Below are 16,443 nucleotides of genomic sequence, written 5' to 3' on the forward strand. Positions count from 1 at the left end.
CATTCTCGATGGCTTGTGGTGTCACGTACTTCAAAGATAAGGACAAAAAAAGGTTATCTTTTCTTAGGACACAGAATTCAGACTTTTGAGAACTCGGTCTATTTTTACGGTTATTTTTCACATTTTCCGAATGGAAATTTAACTTGAAAGTATTAGGGATCTCCGAGGGCTGTTTAGTTTGAAAGAAAATCTACTTGAAGCTGAAAAATTCGTCATTAAGGTAAATATTTTAATTTATTGGCAAAAAAAAATATATTTATTCGAACTAAATAATTTTTATTGTGTACTAATTTCTATATTTGAAATATCTTCCTATATTACAAAAAGATATCGCCGCCGCCACCGCCGCTGTTTCAAGAATTCTTGACCTAGGAGGGGGAGGGAGTCCCCCCCCTAAATTTTGAGGTTATGTTCGCTTCAAGGCCCTGAATATAGCCGCAAGTCCCCCCTCCCTTCTCTCATTTCCCCTCCTCCGCCAAAATGGCCTAAATTTTAAGGTTATGATCGTTTCAAGACTCTGAATATAGCCGCAAGTCCCCTCCCCTCCCCCGCCAGAAATGACCTAAATTTTGAGGTTATGTTCGTTTCAAGGCTCTGAATATAGTCTCAAGTCCCCCCTCCCTCCTCTCATTTCCCCTCCTCCGCCAAAAATGACCTAAATTTTGAGATTATGTTTGTTTTAAGACCCTAATGAAGCAGTAAGTCCTTCTTCCTTCCCTCATCTCTCTCTCTGTATTTCCCGCCAAAAATGACGTAAATTTTAAGGTTATGTAAATTTCAAGATTTTCAATATAGCCGCAAGTGGAGGTGGAGTTCCCGCCAAAAATGACTTGTATTTAAAGGTTATGTTCGTTTCAAGACTTTTTACTAATTTATTGATTTTTAGGCAATTTCATTGAAATTATTTTTAAAAATAATTTCTTAATGTCGATTTTAATTTATTTATTAATTAAAATTTAATAATTTTAATTTTAATAATATTTATTCAGATTTCAATGAATTTGTAATAATAATTCTTTGAAATAGGTGGTTCATTTGGAAAAATAAGATCAATGGAAAATTAAAAAAAAAATGATTAAAACCGGGGGGGTTGGCGCACGAAGCGCGCAGGGGGGCGTAGCCCATCTAGTATATATAATATATATATAAAATTGATTCAAATAAATATTTATTTGATAATGCTCAATCGATTATTTGAATGAAATAAATTTTTTTTGGTATTTTAAAATACAAAACAATTAATCGATTTTTATAAAGAAAAAGAGATTTAGTATTTGAAAAGTAATAACAATAAATTTAAATTAAATTTTTAAATTTTTCATCAATCTAATGGAAGAGGAGCAATAATATATATATATATATATATATATATAGAAAGAGAGAGATTCGTAGAGTGTGGGTCGTAATTCCATCAAAAAGCCTACACCATTTTAACTTTCGTATGCGAACAAATTGCAGTGCCATTTCGCAAATGTGATCATTACAGCAGGCAAATGTTGCGCAGAAATGATACTGGTCAGATTAACGCGATTAATCCGCGACAAATCGGTCTGGTTCAAATGCTTTCACGCGCTATTGAGATGAGCGCTCTTTCTATATGTATACATATACATATTTCTTGCGCACGCGTTTTTGTTGTTCGAATCACATATACATTTTCAATATACTATATGGAAATACAAATATATATATATATATATATACATACATGCATATAATATACAAGCGTGAATAAAACCGGATCGGCAGGATTGTACCCGAGAGCGCATCGCGCAGAGGCTCCCAATTAGTGCGTGCGTGGTTTTACCTTGACATCTGATCTCGTTATACAAAGGATCATACTTGCTGCATAGTGCATTTATACAAGTTGCAAATGTACTGCGTAATCATGACGACATATAGATTTTTTAACGAGTCACCTATGCCCGCACATTATTTGTGTCAAATCGTCAAAAAAAAAACAAAAAAAAAAATTGCAAGGGATTATAAATCCCTGTACTGTAAATAAAAATTCACGTTTTTAGAAAATTGTATTTTTTTCACAATGACAGGAAAATATCCCCTGTAGAAAAAAATTTGTTTTCAATTCTTATATTTATTGTAAATAAATAGGTTATTTTTCTAAATCTAAATTAGTAAAAAGTGGGCTGCTAATTTAATTAGTTATTTTTTACTAATTGCTGATGCCAAAAATCAACTAAAAAATTTTTAACTAATTTATATCTAGAAGAAAGAGACAATAATTGAAATATATATAATTAAAAAATTAATTTGATTGAATATAAAATTAAAAAACGAATTTAATAAAATATTAAATTAAAAAAAATTAATTATTAAATTACATAATTAAAACCAAATAATAAAAGAATTGACATGTTTAAGGTAATGGTATGGTGTACACCTGAAGGAACTTTTTTATATATATAGTAAAGATATTTTTTTTTCTGCAAAATGTTTAATTACAGTCCATTATATGCACATTTAAGCTGCCACCGATTACGTGTTAAGACTCTCATTGCATTAATATTAAGGCATTATGAATATGTCAAGGTGTATAATTTTTTTTTTTTTTTTTTTGGTGTCGGGATGACACGGTGAAATGGAAATATACATTTCAAGGGCCGCGGCCGCCTCTTTTGAGTGTATATTATTGAAAATCCTTTCTCTGTGCAATGTGGCAATGAAAGTGTAATATTAAAGACCACAAGGGTCAATATTTTAATTGAGAAGATAACACCCATACTTCGTTTTGATAAAAAAAAAAATTCTCTTTAATATTACGAAATATTTTTTTAAATAATAAAAAAAAAATAGAAAACAAATTTTATTTAAAAATTAGAAAAACTTAAAAAAGGTGAATAAACTACACAAATAATAAAAAAATGAAGATTTTATAGTATTAATATTTAAAATTAATATTTAAATTAATAATAATTAATATTAATTAACTGATTAATTTATTATTTATATTATTTATTACTAATAATTAATTATTGATATTTATTAAAAAAAATTCTAATTAAAAAAAAAATAATTGAAAATTGATTGAAATAACAAGTAATGAAGTTGATTTTTAATTAGGGGACGAATCATTTTGAGTTTAGTGTAAAAAGAAATGTGATTTAAATGCGTTTAAAGTAGGCGGACGAACACAATTTCCTGCGTTAAAATATAATGATATGTGCGGGAGAGTGTTATACGCTTGAAAATAATTATTGATCTAAAGGATATTAATCATTGTACACTGGAAAGGGGTATACATCTGTTGCAAGTGAAGTTACATTTGCGTCTGTAATTTCCTTTTTTTATGTCGATGGCAACAACAACGTTCTGATCAATAATAATCATAAATGCATTGCATTGGCGTTAATTATAATTTCACGAGAGATATTTACTCGCGCACTATCAAAAATATATGCTAATGAAAAAAAAAAAAAATATGTTGCTTCACATATAACATTTATAAATATATATATCTTTTTATCAATTCACCGCGTTGAAATTTGAAAATAATCGAGAGAAATTTTTTTAAAAACAAATTTTATTATTATTTATTTATTCAATTTTTTTATTTATTTATGTTAAAAATATTCTTCTAAATCCATTTATTTTCTTTTATTTCAAAATTTTTTTAAATTAATGCAACTTATAATAATTCAATTTTATTCTTTTGTGAAATGAATAAAATAAAATAGTTTATATACATTTTGATCAAATTTATTTTCGTGAAACTTATCTCAGGTGTGTGTATATATATATATATATATATATATATATATATATATATATATTTACAAGTTCGTATTCAGAAAAGATCGGCATATTTATTGTAATGTCTCTTTGCGATACAGCAAATCTTTGAACGAGTGTATCATGCAATCCGTTGAGGTAGAAGGGTGGTTTTTTTTCGCTTTAAATTATTCGATCAATACCTTCCCCTCCCCCTAAATGTATTGCTCATAACATTTGCATAATGATTGCCTTAAATTCGATATAACATTGCAATTGGTTCTTTTATGGAAGGGCAAAAAAAAAAGTTCTATTTAAATTTAATTTACTTTGAATTAAATAGACTTGCAATAATGATAATTAAATATAATAAATAATTATTTTTGTTGGACTAATTTTTTTGTTTATTCATACAAATTGATAGTAAATAATAAAATAGTTGATTTAAAAATTGAATTTTATTTTTTTTTTAACAAAATAATATGATAATGAGGTTTTAAGAATTTTTATCGTTCTGAATGAATTGAATGCCAGAAAAATAATCCACCTCAAGTCTGATATTATAGTGAAATTGATATTTAAGTTTAACTTTGCGATATACAAAATGTCATGATTAAATGTAGTAGAAATTTGTGTTGAATCACTGATGTTCTGCGTCAGTGAATGACTAAAGGAAAATGAAGGTTTATATACAATATATAGCCTCTCTTGTTATTTTGTGTGACAATGCGTCGTCTTTGATATAACCTTTGTTTTGTTTAAATGTGTTTCATTTGAGAATTCAACTGTCAGTAACATATATACTTCATTCTTATATATGGCAAAAACTCACTGTGAATGTATATATGTAGACACACACAGATGTTGATGATGTGTTAGTGGTGGTGGTGGTTTTTGCGCGCGAAAAAGGAAAAATCTCTTTGGTAGGAACACTATTTCACCTTTATCACCTTTGTTTGTCACACAACTCTTGCTAGTTACAACAAAAGAAAAGCAGATACAGAATTCACTTTGGTTTCCTTTCCTTTTATTCTCTTCCAGAAGCTACTGAAATTGGCAATTTACACACATTTAAATTTCCTCCCTTTTTGGAGACAATAGAACACAAACACAAGATAAAGACAAATAGAACTGTTTACAATTATCCCTGTGACATAAAAATTATTCTAATTATAAAATTTTGTTTTTTAAAACCAACAAAAAATTTATTTGAACCAAATAATTTTTTATTTGAATCAATTAATCAATTGTCCAACCCCTTTTTCTATAGCCATTTTTGACCCTATTTTGTATTGAATAAAAATTAGTTTTATTAAAGCAATTTTACGATCCTTTTTAGATTAGTTTTATAACTTTTTAAACGTCCAATCTATAAAATTATTTAATGACTGTACAATATGAAATTTATATTAAATTATTATAGAATTCTGATAATGTAGAATATTATTTATTATTTATGGTTTTACGCAAATTAATAATACCTACCATATGGTTAATATCTAAAAATACACATGTATTTTATAATAATGGTGAAATGTAATTTTCTTTTATTGATTTATACATTTGGAATTAATTAAATATTTTACTGTCGATAATTAATATTCCCAGACTAAATCATGAAAATTGGAATATGGATAATAATGTATATATATATATATACTAAATTTTCACACGTGAGAAGATTTTATATTGAACAAGTTCAATTTGATTTGCGTTAAATTATAATTAATTTACATTATTTTGCGTTTTGAAGAGATTCATTTACCACTTGAGCGAGCGTGAATTTAAAAAAAAAAAAAAAACTTCTATTTTCCAGTAGATGATTCTATCGACCGGAAGCTCATGTCGACCGAATGACCTACAGGCCATAAAGCAGAACGTATGTCAATTACCGTGAAAACGTCTTTTTTGCTTCATCCGGTGAGTACCTAAATCCATTATACATATATATGCTTTCACGTATTATGAAAAATTTACATGGTTGAGATCATATTCTCTTTTTTTTTTTTTTTGGTAGTTCGCGATTATTTCAATCTGCTTTAATAAAAGTAATGTTAGTATATGTTTGCCATTCACTTTTTGGCAACGTACAAGAAGTAAATGCTATACATAAATTCAAAAGAAGTGAAAGTAAAAATCAAGAATAAAATAAAAAAAAAGAGGGAAAGAAGTGCATATCTCTGTTTAAATGTTGGAACTTATCAAAAGGAATTTTTAAATTTAGCTGCATTTTTTATATGACCATTAAATTGTATTTTTTTTGGTTGACGTCATTGATAATTAATTTTTTCTTAGAAAAACAATTTAATATAAATCAATTGTTGGAAAATTATTTTCAATTTTTCGAATATTATTCTAATTTTAAAAATAGATGATGTGAATTTTTATCGTTTGGAGTTTTAATTTTATTGACAGTTTATTATTTATTAATAATATAAATAGAAGGGAATATTAAGAGCAATGAGAATCCTTAGGAGTTTGGATGTGATCCAGGAATTGTTGGGTATGCATAATGAGTCTCCGGGGTTAATAAATTTCTAAGTTTCCTTGCAGAATTGTCTTTCTACGTTAGTTCATGTTTTGATGTATTAGACCCGGCTGTTCAATTATGAGAATTAAAAATATTTATCAACTCTAATTATTTGCAATTAACAAAAGAATTTAATTTCATATTTTTTAAGAATACAATTTTTTTAAAATAAATTTTTAATGTTTTTAAATACATTTATTATTTTTTATTTATTTCTCTTATATTTCGTTTATTTTCTTTATCTTGAAAGGAAATAATTTTTGTATCTAGAATTTTAATTTACCTACAAATCTTAATGGAAACATATATTGTAGTTTTTTTTTTTTTAATCTTGATAGAAGTATTTAGTGAATTGCGAGAGAGCGTATTAAAAAATCATTATAAAGACGGAAATTAAAATGTACTTATGCAGAGAGATAGGTACGAGAATGTTTTAGCGATAGTTTCGCTTCGAGCTGTTGTGTTTGTATCAGACTATTACTAAAATCACAAAACCTTTTCAAATATTCTATATGCGAAATTGCGTGCGGGTGTTATAAGTTATTCATAAAAAAACAAAACTCTAGAAATTACACTAAAAGAAAAAATAATCAATTTTTGTAAAATATTGAAAATTTATTATTTATTATTAAATTTCTTTTTAGTGTAATTAATCATTGAACAGTATTTCATTGTTTTAGATTTTTTTTGCCGGTAAAAGACATGTATCAAAATGAGTTTTCATAGAAAGTCTCAAATTATTCGTGATACCCTTGGTTTTTTTCCCTTTTTTTTTTTTTTTTTTTGCTTTTGTCATCAAAGATAACTTTATTCTGAGAATTTATTGCTTCCGAAACGATCAACGCTCAGAAAGCGATTCACGACATTTTTCGCATCTTCATTTTAATGCTTGATGCATATTCAATGGATTTCATTAATATTTATATCCTTGGTCCGATGAAGGACGCGAACCGGGTGCAGGATAAGAGGCGGTTCCTTCATATCGAATCATTGGTCGATATCCACCTTCATCTGCAATGTAATCCACATACAAAATTCTAGTGTCCGGAAGTAGAACATGATAGCTTCCTGTCGCTGTATTGTCTTTTCGCATTTCTCGATGTCCAAAATCAAGACCCGCATCTCCATCTTGTACCTCATAGGAAAATTCATAGTTCACTGGATCCTTAAAAAAAGAAGGAATATTTTTTTTTTAGAACATTTTTTACAATTTGTTTTCATGTTCAAGTTTTTTGAATTCTTATTCTGTAAAATCTAAAAAGGCAATAGAAAAATTTATTTCCTAGAGAGAGAAATTGTAAAAATGTTTGAAAAATCAATAAAAAAAAAAGAAAAGAGGTGTTTAAAAGAAAAGAAATTAGTAGAAATGTAATTAAAAGTGAATGAAAGTTACTTTACGGATTGAACATCCTTAATTTTAACGGACATCAAAGTTACATTTTCTCTTTAAACAAAAATCGTTAACCTCTTCTGTATCTTCTGCACTCGTTTTCAATTAAATTGGACATATATCTGCTCTCGAGAATATAAGTCAATGCGAATTTGAAATTAATGAAAAAGAAAGGATTCACGTTTATTCGGTAGATTAAAAAAAAAAAAAATTTAATTAAAAAAATCATTTTTAACAAGTGTAAAAAAATTAATCTCTTTTAAAATACAGTTCTCTTATAAAATCAAGAGTTGTTTTATAGTTCTATTGAAACATTAGTATCATTCATTAGTATAAGTGATATCAAATTTTCATTATACTGCAATCGAATTTATATAGAATCAAGAGTAATTGTACAACTACTATTCATACACAGTAATTGTGATTAATGAAATACTATCCAATGTAAAATTATTATTAATGACGTTAAAAATGATTTTTAAATTAATTGTTGAATTATTGCTTCATTGTGAAACGTTTAGTTTCTTTCACTACTTTTTTTTTAAATAGAAATTATCAAGATTGTTGAATTTTTTTTCAAAGGTAGACAATTAGATTTTGAAAAATTCAGCTCATATAATTTAATTTTCTCAGTGTTGTTAAATTTTGTAATAGCTGAAATGGAAAATTGAGGTGAATGAGCGCGATTTGTGGTTTTTTGGGTTGTAGGAATCCTCAATCATTTAATTTAATGCGCAATAGTTGCATAGTGTTTATAATGATATATAGAACCATTATGAAATGTTGATCTTAAATCCTGACCGCAATTTAGTCTACCAGGAGAAATTAATTAGCAAGTATACAAACTAATACAAACCGAATTATAATTCGTCTTCTCTGTTGGAATTTCATCTTACATTGCTATTGAGATTTCAGATCTGTGAATAATTCACGAATTCGAGAATCAGTTATATTAAGGTTTATATATTGTACATACCCCGGCCCACTCGTCAGGATGGCCAACATCGGGTCTAGACGGATGTGATCCACCACCACCTCCACTGGGAGGTAGGTATGATGGCCCCTGTGGTTTACTCCAAATTCCTAGCAGCATCGTCGTCGTCGTCAACAGCAATACCTATGGATAGAATGATATATTCCAAAACCTCTTGAGAGAAGACTCGCAACGTCAACGTTTCTCCTTGACGTTGCCCCTCAAATTCCTCTCGAATTAAGGTGTATCTTGGTGGCTCGCTACTTCACTATATGTCCCTAAACCAACTTCACTCTGAGATCCTTCTCTCTCTCTCTCTCTCTCTCTCTCTCTCTCTCTCTCTCTCTCTCTCTCAGTGTTCATTTAACATGTTTGTCGTGTTTGGTGTAATGTGTCAAGGAATTTAATACAGTTCACTATAGAAACACTTGTTCATTTGAGCTTGTTAAATTTTCATTAAAATTTGTCTTTTGGTTGAGGACCATTTTCATGAAACTACTTTACTTTTAATTGATACCACTTTAATGTTTGAATGAGCCAAAATTTCTGAACGTTCAAATGAACGAAATATTTTTTTCAATCTATAAATTATTAAAAATTATGATGACCATGTAAAATTAAAACAATAAATTCAACAATTATTAAATTAATAACTTATTTTTAGATATTTAAAAAAATATTTTGTAATAAAATTCGTACATAAAGAAGTTGCAAAAAAAATTTCGTTCATTTGAACGTTCAAAACTTTTGGCTGATAATGTTTGATACAATTTTGGTTTATCTTTAGATAAACTGACATCCAGTTAATTTTTATCCTGCTTAATAAATGCAATTTTTATGTTTTCAATGTTATTGTTAACAAGTTGTGAATTTTTATTAAATGTTTTATATCTACAAAAAAGATTTCATTCTAAAACTTTCTGTTAAAATAAACATCTCTAGAACAACATGGTATAATTTAGTGTGAATTGACTGTTAATTAGTTTGGAAAGTAGACATTTTGGGTAGAGTGTATATATATATCGGGAATTTTTGCTTGGTTTCCCTTGAATATTGGTTGGGGATTCCGAGTGAGGTAGACATTTAAATAGCCTTGTGGGTTTCATTGACAATGAGTATTCCGTATACAGTGACAAGTGCACTATTGGATTTGTAGATACGTCGATTGCAAATTATTGGAGAAGATTTGTATTGTGAGGGATATATACATATACGCATATAAACATCCTGTATGGCTCTTGAAATGATATATATCGAATTTCTTATACATATATGCAGTAGAATCATCATCGAACGTTTTACTTTCACTTTGTAGCTATATGATACTTCCATTGGGAGTTCAGTAAATTGATAATTAGCTAATTATCTCTCTTAATAACTACTTCTCGTATTTTAGCGTAATTACCGAGTAATAATATTGTAATAAATGATGACATTACTTATTGCTTATTATTGGATAATTAATTTTATATGATCCAATATGGTAGCCATTTGAACCAAAAATATCTTCTCAATTACGAATTATGTAAAATTTAACTAATTCATTGCGCAAAAAAGTGAGTTAGAATTTTTTTTTTGTAGAAGGTTAATTAAATGGAACATAAATGAATGAAGATAACAGAACTAGTTTTTAAAATGTGCATAATATGTCTTTTAATTTGTCTCATGTGTGTGGTTAGCATTTTGCGGTTATGCATATATTAACTTATAACACTGTTTGCTTTAATGGATTTAACTTACCGTTAAAATCATGAGAGCTAAAATTATACAACTCTTGGACACCAGAGATCACAATACACTGAGATAAAGGATTGACACAGCGTAACATTTTATACCATTTTCCTGGTTGCCACCAGAGATGAAAATACTCATTTGTCAAATATACAATTTGACAAGTAAAACGGTCATTATGCTTAATAAGAAAACCGCAGACTTGTGTTGAGCGTCGCTCTATCTTGCGCGAGTTTATTATTTATTGTCTTATATATAATGTCACGTCACCGTAACTTTTACATTCATAATTATAAGAATCCTTTTAATCAATACCGAGTTATATGTCTCTGCGACAAACACACGTGTTTTTGTTACGCCTCTAAATACTTTTCTCTTAAATGTTCAATTTCCGCCCCTTTTTTCGTGCAACTAAACATCATTCTTTTATATATAAAAGACCCCTGCGTTTTGTATCCTTCTACGACAATCTACTGTATTTCTATTTCTGTATACATACAAATAGAAGCGAGAAATCTTTTATGATACCAGAAGAGCTCACACCCCCACAAAACAAAATGATCCCTTTCTAATTTCCCCTATGTGCTAAAATCAAACGATGTAATAAATGCGCTCTTTCCAATTATCCTATGTGACGAACCCCTGTGGTATCACCACATTAGAAGAGTACAGCTGCGAATAATCATAGTCATACTTTTTGTATCTTGAAGAAGCTGGTTCACACCCCCCTTTTTACGTTCAACTGAGAGAGAAGGACTGAACTTTGACTTCCAAAATTAGGGTGAAAATATATAGTAGGACAATAAAATTTTATCTATTCTCTTACGAAAACTCAGTATAAAAGGGCTACATTTTCATGGAGAGATCAGTTCTGGGATCCTCTTCATACGTATAACATCAACTAGTTCTGGGATCCTCTTCATACGTATAACATCAACTAGTTCTCAAATTATCTTCATACGTATCAATCTCATTCTTGGTGCCAGTCGACGTCTTATAGTACAAGTGCATAATTCTCTTATATCAAAGTGAAAATCAAGCATCAATACCCTCTACATAAAACGAGGATCATCACTACTTATTGCATTGGGCAATTATCTATTTATTTGGAAGAGACTCATTATTCGGACATTCGTCACGCCTAATAGAACTCCGGACCTGCGGTTATACCTGGGCCCGTCAACCTTCCGGACGTCATAACTCACGCTGATACCAGCTCTTTTTCCTGTGTCAACAAAGGACACAGCAGTGGTCCTTTTCTTTATTGAAACTTATCTACTACTGAATTTTAAGGTAAGTGTCTTATATTTTTACTCCTAACTTTCTAAACTTGTCGTATATTTGTGGTAACCCTTACATTCCTTATTTCAGTTGAATGCTGAACTCATTTCCTGGATTGGTTGGTTTGAGATTCCCTCTCTCTCGCATAAGAACGAACTATTTTAACCCTAAAAATTTGTCTAAATAAAATTGTAACTTAATTATAAAAATTTCTATTCTCTTTCTTACCTGTACCCTTAGTTCAGAGCCTTCTGCTCTGTAAATGAAACAGGATTACCCTGAATCACCGAAGCGGAAATAAATAAAAATAAAATATAATTTCTGAAGTTATTTCTTATATTTGAGACGTAACAGAGGAAATATTATTTTTGGTGCATCGGCCGTTGTGAACAGGAAAGAGAATATAAATTTAAAATCTATGCACTAAAAATATAATTTTTGGTGTATTGTCCGTTGTGAACAAAAAAGAGAATTTAAACTAATAATATAAAAATCGATGCATTAACAGTATAATTTTTGGTGCATCATTTGTTGTGATAAAAAAAAGAGAAATTAAAAAAAAAATCATTTTTCCTTAAATAATTTCAAATATATAAATGAGAGAGAAAAATATCCTTGAACCAACAAATCTAGAAATTCCTTTATTAATTTTTTTTTTATTTACACTCATAAACACAAATCAAAATTCTAAATGAAAGTGATACAAAAGTGAAATAAAAAGCTTAGTTATGTCGTTACCTAATAATCAACAAGTATCTCTTCGCGACGCGTTAGAATTAGTGCCTGTGTTCGATGGAAAAAATATTCCAGTAGTTTCATTTATAGAAGGTTGCCATGAAGCAAAATTAATGTTGCCAGATTCATCCCAAGTGGAGGAAAATTTAGTAAAATTAATTCGTGGAAAGTTAATAGGAGAAGTTAGAAAATCAATATCGGGAAATATTTTTAAAACAATTTTGGAGTTAGAAGCTCATTTAAAGAAGATATATTTACCAAATAAAAGTATCTATCAATTGCAAGGAGAGTTAGGAAATATTTTTATGAAGGAAAATGAAAGTGTCATATCGTATGCGAATCGAGTAAAAGAATTATCGGATCAGATTTTTGACTCATACAGATTATCGAGTAAAGACGGTAAATTATCCAAAACGATGTTAGAAACTTTAGAAGTAGATATAATGACCTGTTTTCGTCGAGGACTACGTCCAGAATTAGAAATTCGAATTCCAGATTGCATAACTTTAAAAGAAACAACAAACAAAGCATTAGAGGCAGAACGAAAATTAAATGCGGTTGTAGAGCTTAGAAAAGAAAATTCTTGTAGGCCAAATAATGCAAAAATTACATTTGCTAGTGCAGATATAGTAGTATGTCAAAATTGTAATGTAGAAGGACATACTTCACGCACTTGTCGTAGGTCAGAAAAAAATCAATACTCATCACAGCATAGGTACCAGCGCTCCGTATTCCGCATGAAGCAGAGACCACCTGTCTATTATCTAAGAAGAGGGATGTCCCCCTCGTTTAGTGAACAAAAGCATTCCCCTTTACAATTACGATTCTCGGGTTTTCCCCAAAATTTACATAATAAAACAAACTCACAATTTCCAAATAAAAATGATTTTCGTACTAATCAACAAAACAGATTTTTTAATGTTACTTGTAAATATTGCAAAAATCGTGGGCATGTTATTAAAAATTGCAGAAAAAGAGAATATAATAATTATAATCAAGGTCAACAGTATCGATCATCCACTTTAATGAACCAGGGAAACGAATAATACCTTCCCATATCAGGTACGATGGGACAGGTGCTAAAAGAAAAAGCGTGCCTAAAAAGCAAATATCTGAACATTTAGAAACCATTCAAATCAATTGTACTAAAGGAAATATGATACCATCTATTTATGTTAATACAGTTTCTAAACCACTTCATTTAATGATTGATACAGGAGCAGGATTAAATCTTTTAAAAGAAAAAATGCTTGATTCTACAATGACTTTAAATAAATTAAAGAAAATTCAATTAACAGGTATAAATGAACACCCAGTACACACATTAGGACAAACAAAATTAAATATTTTCGGTTATCCCACAACTTTTAACATAATACCTAATGAAGTTCCCATAGAAGAAGATGGAGTTTTAGGATCAGAATATTTTACAGATAATAATGTCAAAATTAATTATGCTGAAAAATGTTTAGAAGTTAAAGGAAAAATGTTCTATTTCGCATCAAGAAATTTTATTACTCTCCCACCTCGATCAATATCTGACATATTTTTATTTGTTGAAAATTCTAATTTAAAAGAAGGATATGTTCCACTTTTAAATACTGAACCTGGAGTTTACATAGGAAACGCTATAGTCACAAATAATAATGGTAAAGCATACGTAAAAGCAGCAAATACACTATCAAATTCAGTAAAAATACAAATTCCGAAAGTAATGTTACAAGAATATGACGAAGTTTTTAATAACTCCTCTGATTCAAATCAAATTAAAAATAATAAAATAAATATTGAAAATAACACCGCGGAAAAATTATTTGACAATTTTGTATATTCAGAAACCTTGTGCGATAAGCAATTTGGATTTTATAATATTACGGGTAAAGAAAGAATTGAAAAAATATTAGATTCACTTCGTTTAGATCATTTAAAACCAGATGAATTAAAACATGTAGAAACATTAATCGTGGAATATTCTGAAAGATTTCATTTACCAGGTGAATATTTAACAGCTACCAATGTTCTCCAACATAACATCCCTACTAAAGACGACGAACCAGTATTTACGCGACAATACAGATTTCCCCCAGTGCATAAAGAAGAACTTTTAAGACAAACAAGTGAACTTTTAAAAAATAAAATAATCAAACCTTCTCAATCCCCATATAATACACCAGTATGGATCGTGCCTAAGAAAAATGACAGTCATGGAAATAAAAAATGGCGAATGGTATTAGACTTTCGCAAATTAAATGAAAAAACAATAACCGACTTTTTTCCCCTACCGAATATAAACGAAGTGCTCGAGACCCTTGGAAATGCGCAATACTTCTCTGTGTTTGACTTAGCTTCCGGTTTTCATCAAATTAAAATGAGCCCAAAAGATTCTCACAAAACAGCCTTTTCAACCCCATATGGTCATTATGAATTTGACCGTATGCCTTTCGGTTTAAAGAACGCGCCAAGTTGTTTTCAAAGATTAATGAATTGTTGTCTATCCGGTCTTATTGGTACAGATTTATTTGTATACCTTGATGATGTAGTAATTTTTGCAAATACTCTTGAAGAACATCAAGAAAAATTTGATAATTTTATGTCTCGACTGTGTAACGCGAATTTAAAATTGCAACCAGATAAATGCGAATTTCTCAGACCCGAAGTAGTTTATCTTGGACACATAATCGATAAAAATGGAGTCCGACCTGATCCGAAAAAGATAATTGCTGTTAAAAATTTTCCAGTTCCCAAAAACGTAAAAAATATAAAACAATTCTTAGGTCTTGCCGGTTATTATCGAAGATTCATTAATAATTTTTCAAAAAAATCAGGTCCTTTGACGCAACTTTTAAAAAAGGACGTAACTTTTCAATGGACAGATAAACAACAAGTAGCTTTCGAAATTTTAAAAAATGAACTTTGCGAAGAACCACTCCTACAAAGACCAGATTTTGAAAAACCTTTTATACTTACAACTGATGCATCCGGTTATGCTATTGGCGGCATATTATCACAAGGCGAAATTGGTAAAGATAAACCCATTGCTTATGCGTCAAGATCTTTAAACGAACATGAAGTAAAATACGACACTTATAATAAAGAGGCCCTCGCGATTGTATATTGTGTTTTACATTTTAGACATTTTCTCTATGGTAGGAGATTTAAAATTGTTACCGATCATAAACCATTATTATGGTTTCAAAAATCAAGTGATCCTTGTTCTCGCGTAACAAGATGGAAATTAAAATTAGCTGAATACGATTTTGAGATGTTATACAAGGCAGGAAAAATGAATGTTAATGCGGATGCATTATCCCGAAATCCAGTAACTTATGTGAAAAAATTTGATCGCTGCATCCCAGAATACGAAGAAGAAGAAAAAGAAGAGTATGACGAAGAAGAAGACGACAATGAAGAAAACGAAAATTCAGATGAAATCGAAGATGATGGTGTTTATTGTAATGAAGAATTTACTGACAAAATAAATGTTGAAAGTGTATCTACGAATAATGAATTAAATCTTGTTAAAAAAATAATAAGTTTGATATCTGAGAGTACGAAAAATAAAAAAGTTAAAAAACTTTGTGGAAAAATTAATAATGAAGAGTATCCGATAAATCTTGAAAGTGATAAATGTATTGCAGTGATGACTAGAAGGAAATCGAAAAAATTAAGAGAAGAAGCTACTAGTTCCAAGAATTTAAAAGGAAAAGTGCAACGTTCGTGTCAAAAATCAAGTGAAAAAGTGAAAAATTCAAGTGAAGAAATGAAAAATTCTAAATCAAAGAAATCTAATTCTAGTAATAAAATCGATGAAATTAAATTAAGGCGAAGTGAAATCAATGTGCGAAATTCGAAAAATGTGAAAAATGCAAAATCTATTCAAAGTCCGCGAAATCAAGAAATTATTCAAAAATCCGTTCGAAATCTTAGAAATCGCGAAAATTTGCAAAAGATAAATTATAATGAAGATTTAATGACTGATGAGGATGAAAATTTCATCAAAAGAAAAAGAGGTAGGCCTAAAGGATCAATTTCTAAACAAAAAACGCGTAAAGTTAGTGAAGATAATCAGTGCGA

At 29.2% G+C, this 16,443-nt stretch overlaps 1 protein-coding gene and 1 long non-coding RNA gene across 2 annotated transcripts in view; one reads left to right on the plus strand and one right to left on the minus strand.

Moving 5' to 3' along the window:
* The window catches only part of LOC127278786 (uncharacterized), a 26,971-nt gene continuing 10,528 nt past the window's right edge, over window positions 1-16,443 (plus strand). The window contains exons 1-2 of the long non-coding RNA XR_007842541.1: window positions 1-220; window positions 5,546-5,649. This is a non-coding gene — a long non-coding RNA (uncharacterized LOC127278786). The remainder of the gene's footprint in view (window positions 221-5,545; window positions 5,650-16,443) is intronic.
* LOC127278784 (pro-resilin-like) lies at window positions 6,909-10,444 on the minus strand. The gene is made up of 3 exons (XM_051300662.1): window positions 10,363-10,444; window positions 8,626-8,766; window positions 6,909-7,424 (listed from the first exon to the last, which is right to left on the minus strand). Exons 1-3 carry the CDS (start codon window positions 10,372-10,374, stop codon window positions 7,173-7,175), a joined length of 405 nt encoding a protein of 134 aa, XP_051156619.1. The 5' UTR covers window positions 10,375-10,444; the 3' UTR covers window positions 6,909-7,172.

This window comes from Leptopilina boulardi, unplaced genomic scaffold (genome assembly GCF_019393585.1).
Source record: "Leptopilina boulardi isolate dan_hultmark-lab unplaced genomic scaffold, ZJU_Lbou_2.1 LbouV2_211, whole genome shotgun sequence".
Classification (NCBI taxonomy): Eukaryota; Metazoa; Arthropoda; class Insecta; order Hymenoptera; family Figitidae; genus Leptopilina; species Leptopilina boulardi.